Here is an 8,583-nt window from a genome sequence, read left to right as displayed (position 1 = left end):
AATTCCATTAGAGTAAGAGAGACAAACAAGTCTCATATTATTACTCTTGTAATAAAAACCCACCCATTATTACAAATATATATATATTTTTTAATATTTCTAATATTTTTATTGTTTATTTATAATATTTAAATAGCACTTACTGTTATGTAATTGAAATAAAATATAATTTTAAATTGGAAAAATCAAATTTTTGTAGTTAAAATGATTACTTCAATTTGTAAGGTTGCATGCTTGTAAATATACAGTTTGTGTAATAAGTAATAAGTATATATTTGTAAGTGAAAAAGTAGTTTAAGGTTATAGCACGTGTCTTGGTTTATTTGCGACTTGTTAACATTAATTTTTATTTAATTATTAAATAATAAAAGTATAATAATGTCTATCTCACCGAGAATAGTGTAAGTATTTTTTATTTAACTTGTTTCTTTTGTTATTTATTTATATTTTTTAAATTAATAATTGATATTCATTTATAAATATTTAGAAAACCGAAGTCAGTGAAAGCTAAAAAAGCGATTTTGAAAAAAGAACCGCAATTAATTGAAGATGCAAAAGAAACGATATGTATTAGAGGAAGTACTTCTTCGAAGTATGTTTATGATGCTATGAAAGATTTAGTAAGTACATTATTATTATTTATTGATGGAAAATAAAATTCAGTTTAAAAAATCATATTACAGCTTAAGTGGCGCCAAAAAAATTGTTGATTTTTTGCTACATGTAAGTCAACAATTGGTTACATGATAATAAATTGTAGCCCTAAATTTAACAAAAAGAAAACAATTTTTTTGTGCCGCTTGGGAGAAAAGTAAAAGACTCATTACCCGCTCACTTTTTATTGAAGTGAGATTAAATGATTCAATATAAACTGGTAGATCAAATGAAAAAATGATTGTAAATGTTACAGACATGTGATAATTCATAAATTTCAAGTAAATAAATAAATTAATTCAAATAATGAAATTAAAAAGAATGCGCGTACTGATTTTTAAATTATCTAAATACGTTTGAGAATAGCGTTACCCAAGTAGCACATTTGGCTTTGTGTCATCTATAAGATAGAAGTTTTGAGGCTGATTTTTGACTTATCAATAAGGCAACAAAATTTTGACAGCGATCAGAAATTCATCTGCAAATTCGAAAAGATATCTGCTTAAAAGGTTTGACACAAGCGACGACTAAAAATAAATTACAAATATTAGTCAAATGATTCATCTAAACGATTATTCACAAATTTCTCATGACTCTTAGAACCAACATCCGTATTAGGGTGGGCCGAAAATACGCTTTTTTTTAATTTTCATTATTAATACAAAAAATATTTTTCTTTGTACAAAAAAAAAATTTTTCGGAAAACAAAAAAAATTTCAGGTCGATATCTTAGGCTCGCCAAATCCCGTTAAAGTTAGAAGTTGTTTAAAAATTTTTTTCCAACTTATTTTGATCGGAAATTTAATTCTCTACAAAAAAGGTCCTATAATTAAATTACGTAAAGTTGATAGTTACTGAGATAATTGCAATTTTGTTCTAAAAAATATAATTTTTCAAGATATTATCACTTTTTCAGGGTAAAATATGAATTTTATCATATAAATTTCATGGAAAATCAAATTTCTTACAAAATTGGTCTTCTGGTAAAAACTTGAAATTTATAGTTATTCATAAACTGGCAGTTTAATGTTTAGATAGTCACATTTCTTGTTATTTGGTGGTTTTCATCACGAATTGCTATTATCTTTGTAACTATCAACTTTGAATAAATTTTTATTAGGTCTGTTTTGTAGAAAATTGAATTTCCGACGAAATTTTTTTGATAAAATTTATTTTTTACCCTGAAAAAATAATAATATCTTGAAAAATTTCATTTTTTAGAGCAAAATTGCAATTATCTGAGTAACTATCAACTTTACGTAATTTTATTATTGGATCTTTTTTGTAGAGAATTAAATTTCCGATCAAAATGTGTTGGAAAAAAAATTGTAAACAACTTCTAATTTTAGCGGGATATCTCTATAACTTCTTAAAATTGTCTCTATGCTACTTGGGCCGAGTAAAAAATAAGGGTGTGCGAATAGTACGAACTTACGAATAATTCGTAATTTTTCGAATTATTTAATTATTTTAAAGTTTACGAATAATTCTAAAATTTTCTTTTGAGCTACTTAAAATTGTAATAGTTTTTCGAATAATTCCAATTTTTGTCAGAGGTAAATAGGAGCTTAGATACGTATCTACAAAAAAATTATTTTTGGTTACTTTCAAGATTAAGCTCTCCGTTAAATAAAAAATTGATTATTTAAAAGCTGACCAGAATTTTCTTAATTCGAATCAAGTGATTTGAAAAGTTACAAATAACTCAAAAACATTTGGATAGTTCTAAAATTGACAAATAATTTAAAAAGTTACGAATAAACCGAAAAGATTCGAAAAACACGAGAAGGTTCGAATTATTCAAAAAGTTACGAATAATTTGAAAATTTTCGAATAATTCGAATTATTCGAATCAAATAGATATATTCGATTTGAACCCGATTCGCACATCCCTAGTCAAAAATAACAGTCTGAGCACGATTTTGAAAACAGTTACTTAATTTAAATTTATAATGAATTAGAAAATACTATGACACGTCATATCTTAATATATTTAGATTCACAAATAATTATTTATTATTGGTAATTTTTTACTTGAAATTTTTTCCATAAAAATTATAAAAACGCATTAATCAGTTAAAGTGAGCAACTAATGATACTGATAGGGTTTAGGGGCTTTTACCTTAATAATAAAACATTATTTATTTTTTTAGCATAAATTAAAAGCACCAAGTTGTATATTGATGCAAAAAAAACATGAAATTCTTCCATTTGAAGATATAGTGCCAATTGAAAAATTTTGCAAAAAATATAATACGCCTTTATTTATGTATGTTTCCCATAATAAAAAACGCCCCCATAATCTTATAATGGGGAGAACATTTGAACACACATTATTGGACATGATAGAGTTTGGAGTTGAAAATTATAAAGGTTTGAATGAATTTAAAGTTGATAAAATATCTGCTGGACTTAAACCGATGCTTGTATTTAATGGAGACATGTTTGAGAATAATGATTCGTATCAGAGAATTAAAAATCTTTTTATTGACATGTTTCAACGTGAAGTTGTTGATAATATTAGACTTCAAGGATTAGAGCATGTACTCAGTTTTACGGCTACAGATGGCAAAATTTATTTACGAAGTTACAAGTAAGTTTCATTATTATTATTACTCTTATTATTAAAATCAAATTAATGAGTAATTTATATATTTGATTATTTATTTATTTTTTTAACTTGTAGGGTTTCTTTGAAGAAATCCGGCACGAGAATTCCCAGAGTTGAAATGGTGGAAATCGGGCCTAGTATGGATTTAGTTGTTAGAAGAACAAAATTAGCTTCTGATGATTTGTTTAAACAATCTTGCAAAAAACCTAAAGAGTTTAAAATAAAAGCTAAGAAAAATATTAATGTGGACAATCTTGGAACGACATTTGGAAGAATTCATTTGGGAAAACAAAATATCAAAAAAATTCAAACTAAAAAAATGAAAGGTATGCAGAAACGAAAAAGTGCCGAAGTACCGGAAGATAAAAGTAAGAAAGCAAAACTTGATGGTGACAATAATGAAAATTGATAAATAATATTATTACAAATTTATTAATAATGTATATTATTATTTTATTTAAATAAAAAATGTTTTGTATTTACATTGTTTTACATTTATTCTTCAATTGTAGTCCAAGTAGAAGTTTGTTTCAAATCCTATAATATTTTAAGTAAAATATGTTAATCGGTATTTAAAGAAAAACATAAAAATAATAAGTTCTAGTCACCTTTATCTTGATACCATGAAGAGCTAGAGATTTTCGTACATCATCACATGCCTCTAGCAGTTCTTTATCTTTGACACTTTGGTTGAGAGATTTATTTCGTACAACACTTCGAAACTTAACTAATGTATCAACAACATCGCCCAGTCTACGATGACCAGCGTCATTTTCAACTGATGAAGAAATACCTAAATTTGATAAAGTCTCTGTTATGTATACAGATACTGCAGCAACACATGTAGAATTATTAATTGCCATATTATTTTCAACTGCCTGTAAAAAAAATTATAATTAAAAAAAAATCAGCGGGAAAATTTATGATCCTGAAGTTAACAGACAATTTCCGGATGTTTTTTTTCAACAAGCCAATTACGAAAAAAAAAAAAAAAAAAAAAAAAAACTGAAAATTCGCATACGTAGAAAATTTTAAAAACTAAAGGTGCAATTTTTTAAAATATTTTTTTTTTTTATAATTTGTAGTTTTTAAAAAAATCTAAAAAAAAATTTCGATCGTAAAGCACTCCCTAATGCTTCGCATTATGAGTCGTGCAATACAAGACGTCGGCTAACTTCAGTATCATGAAAATTTTACGATTTATAAACATTTTAAAATATGTTTTCACCCAAGTAGCACACTTGGATTTGTGACATCTATAAGATAGCAGTTTTGAGGCTATTTTTTGACTTATCGATAAAGCACCAAAATGTTGATGAAATAATCCGAAATTTATATCACCGAAAAAATATCTGCTTAAAAGACCACTGAAAAAAAGGTTTATTTGAGCCGGCTAAAATTTATTTTAGCCAAATAAATCAATTCAAATAAAAGAAAAATATATATATATGTCAGTCAAATTATAAAATTATTTGAATCAATTGATTTATTACTCGAAACGATTTTTTAATTGAAATTACTTTTTTTGGGATAAAAAAAAGAACATAAATTTTCTATGACTCCTAGGACCAACATCTCCACGGCGAATACGAATTGCGGTATTTACCGTAAATTACACTAATTGACGGCATTTAGGAGAAATACAGTAAAGACACGCTAATTTACCGTAAATTTTCGGCAATCCGAGGGTATTTTACCGTAAAGTATTGTACGGTGTTTGCGTTAAAATACCATAAATTACGATCAATTGCCGTCTTTTGCCGTAAAGTGTGACAAATTTGCCGTGGCAATATGGTATTTTGCGGTAAAATACGGTAATTAATGGTAAATACCGTAATTTACCGTAATTCGGATCCGCTACGGCTGTATGTTTTATGCATCTAAAAGAACTTGGCTTTGATATAAAATAAAAAATTTGTCTTGTCCTTTTAAAAGACATCTTAAAGTTGTCTCTGTGCTACTTGGGCAATACTTGAAAAATATTAAAAAAATAAATGAATCCATTAATAAATTTATTTATTTATTTTTTTCAATTACTAGCTCACCTGAACAGGATGTAACATTTTATTTACAATATCAACTAAATCTGATAATTCAGATATAACCATTGGAGTAGCAAAGTCATTAGCCAAAGCTTTACGAACATTTTCTTTCGCTGAATGTAATTCCTAAAATAATAAATTAAAAAAAAAAGTTTGACATTATCATAAATATAAAAAAAAATTGATAATTAATAATATATTATTCACTTACGTTATATACAATCGACTCATCAATATTTTTAGAAGTTATTTTTCCAGTCGTATAATTCTGACAATCATTAAGAAAGTATTCAAATTTTTTAAACAAAGCAATTGCTTTCTGCATGGTAGTATGAGAGAAATCTACCTCTGATAATTTTTAAAGATTGAAGATTGTATTGTAATAAATAGAAAAAATAATAAGCTATATATTTATAGTAATTACCTGATCGATAATGAGTTATCAAACATAAAAATCTAAATTGATTGGCTGTGTATTTATCAAGTAATTCTTTAATACTTATTGTGTTTTGTAAACTTTTCGACATTTTCACATCTTCTAAATGTAAAAGTCCACTATGTAACCAATAATTAACCCATTGATCTGTCTCATGATGGCAACAAGATTGTGTTTCTTCATTTTCATGATGAGGAAATATTAAATCGTGACCACCACTATGAATGTCTATGCTACTTCCCAAAGTAATACTGAAAAAAAAACGTCATATAGAAAATAATAAAATTTCAATCAATTATTTATTCATTATATAAATAGTTAATTAAACCTGCCCATTGTACTACACTCAATATGCCAACCTGGCCTACCGGGTCCCCAAGGACTTTCCCAAAAGGGTTCATCCGGTTTGACTGATTTCCATAAAGCAAAGTCAAGATTTGATTTTTTTATCGGATGTGATTCATGTTCAAATTGTCGACCAAATTTACCGTGAGCTTTATATTTTTGTAAATCAAAATAGACTGATCCTTAAATAAAATAATTAATTATCAGTTACGATAAATCATAAACTACCCAGTGTCCAGTCCTCTTTTAAAAACTAGTCTTCTAAAAAATGTGTTTTTTTTAATTTACACCAAACCAACATTTAAAAATTTTTGACTAAATTCTAGAATGATTAATCTTCATTTTAAGGGGCCGTTCATAAAATACGTTCGCACTTATGGGGACAGGGGGGTCGGCGGGTCTAAGGAAACGTGACCTTCGAAGCTCATCAAACAATTTTTCAAATTTTTCTCTCGGTTTTAACAAATTTTTTTTGTTACGATAGAAAGTCATTCGTTTCATATTTGTAAGTATATAAATATTTTTATGTATATATTTCCGTCATTACGGAGGGGGGGGGGATCTATCATTTGTGACACAATATTGATAGAGGGATCGCAGAAAATGTGACATAGCGACGAAAGGGGGGAGGGGGGTCTAAGAAGATAAAATTTTGCGTAACGTATCTTATGAATGGCCCCTTAATGCTTATAATTATAAATGAATTTCATGTAAAAAAAAAAAAAATTTTTAAAAGCCAGCCCTTTTGGACTTTATATTAAAATAAATCTACTTGATCAATAAGAAAATTAGTAATTATTATTTGTAAAATTATAACAATTATTATTTATATTTAAACATGCAATAAATTCCGGGGCGTGTTCAGAAAAACACTCTGAAGATTGATAAATATCTAACCAGATGGTTAGTAAACGAAAAGTCAGGTAGTTTAATTAAAACTAGAGGAACGAAAGAATACCAGATACTGCATTTACCTTTTCCGCAGAGTTTATGAACGCTTTATGGTACTCGAATTAATTCTCTGGATTAACTAGATAATATTTATGAACACAAAAGTTGCGTCTTTTTCTTCCAGAGTAAATTTCTGAACATGCCCTTGATTTAAATAAAAATACAATTCAATTCAAACCTCAATAAATATGTAAGGGAACTGGATACTGATAGAGGGCTAGCAATAAAGTACTTTATTTAAATATATAGATTAGAGGTGCCATTTGTGGCCACTGCTCAATTTTTTGACGTTTCATACTTTATTTTAATTAATGGAAAAGTGCAAAATGAAATTTCCATTTTAATAGTGGGATAAAAATATCTTTAAACATTTAAAAACTTAATCGTTGTTGCGTCGTTTACAAATTATTTTATTTAAATTTTCAAGTGTCCAAAACTGGCCCTAAAGTGGTCAAAAACGGTACCTCTACCCTAAATAATATTAAAATATATAATAATTATAATACCATCTTTAGCAAGGTAAGCTAAATTTTTCGACATAATATTACTGATAAATTGAATAATCTGCGGAATATAATCTGACACTCTGCAATATAAATACGGTGGTTTAATATTCAATAATTTCATTTGTTCATAAAATTCTTGCTCATAAAATTTAGCAAGATGTTTCCAATCTGAAAATTGTGATGATCCTTGGGATCGTCTTATTATTTTATCATCAATATCAGTAATACCCATTACTGAAATAACGTTTATGTTAAAAAAATTATCTAATATTCTTCTTATTATATCAAATCTTATATAAGAGCTGAAATAATAAACAAAATTATTTTAATTAATTAAAAAATGATACTCAAGTTAGCCGTCGTCTAATAATTTTTTTATTTTTTTTTTAAACGATAAATTACAAAAAAAATATATTTCGAAATATTGCACCTATAGTATTTTTAATTTTCTACATGGTCATATTTTTTTTTCTGTAATCTATTTGTTGAAAAAAAAAAAAAACCGAAAATTGTTGATTGTCTGTCAATTTCAGGATCATATGAGTGAGCGTAGCAGACATCAGACAAATTTAAAATTATTAATAAATAGAGATTTGTCTGATGTCTGCTACATTCACACTCATCAGGATCATGCATATTTTTAGTTTTTTTCTTTTTGTAATTAATTTGATGAAAAAAAAAAATCCAAAAATTGTTAATTATCTAAAAATTTCAGGATCGTGTAGAAAAAAATAAATTATTTTAATAAAATAATAATAATATCTTACCAAGCATGACCAATGTGTGCAGAATCATAAACTGTTGGTCCACACATATACCAAGTAGCTATTTTATCATTTTTTAATATCAAAGGTACTTTTTCTTTATTTATCGGATTATAAACAACAATTTCTGTTGGAAAACCATTTGGTTTTTTCCATGTAAAGGAATTTCGATTTATTTGTTTCAATGACAAGTAATTTTGTATATTTAAATATTTTGAATAAAGCCTCATCTTTTCATTAATTATTTTAAAAATAATTATTATTTCTATTTATT

General features: G+C 26.5%; 2 protein-coding genes across 2 annotated transcripts; one reads left to right on the top strand and one right to left on the bottom strand.

Annotated features, from left to right (window-relative positions):
* The first annotated feature begins 183 nt into the window (after nucleotides 1-183).
* LOC130678252 (ribosome production factor 2 homolog) lies at nucleotides 184-3,674 on the top strand. Its single transcript, XM_057485362.1, has 4 exons — nucleotides 184-401; nucleotides 488-620; nucleotides 2,808-3,247; nucleotides 3,341-3,674. Exons 1-4 carry the CDS (start codon nucleotides 379-381, stop codon nucleotides 3,672-3,674), a joined length of 930 nt encoding a protein of 309 aa, XP_057341345.1. The 5' UTR covers nucleotides 184-378.
* Nucleotides 3,663-8,558, bottom strand: LOC130678249 (probable cysteine--tRNA ligase, mitochondrial). The gene is made up of 8 exons (XM_057485359.1): nucleotides 8,313-8,558; nucleotides 7,546-7,847; nucleotides 6,072-6,270; nucleotides 5,732-5,994; nucleotides 5,519-5,655; nucleotides 5,311-5,433; nucleotides 3,874-4,143; nucleotides 3,663-3,802 (listed from the first exon to the last, which is right to left on the bottom strand). Exons 1-8 carry the CDS (start codon nucleotides 8,537-8,539, stop codon nucleotides 3,761-3,763), a joined length of 1,563 nt encoding a protein of 520 aa, XP_057341342.1. The 5' UTR covers nucleotides 8,540-8,558; the 3' UTR covers nucleotides 3,663-3,760.
* Between the last annotated feature and the right edge of the window lie 25 nt (nucleotides 8,559-8,583).

This window comes from Microplitis mediator, chromosome 1, assembly GCF_029852145.1.
Source record: "Microplitis mediator isolate UGA2020A chromosome 1, iyMicMedi2.1, whole genome shotgun sequence".
NCBI classification, from domain to species: domain Eukaryota; kingdom Metazoa; phylum Arthropoda; class Insecta; order Hymenoptera; family Braconidae; genus Microplitis; species Microplitis mediator.
Note: the sequence above shows the minus strand (reverse complement) of the source record. Positions and strands in the feature narration are given on the sequence as shown.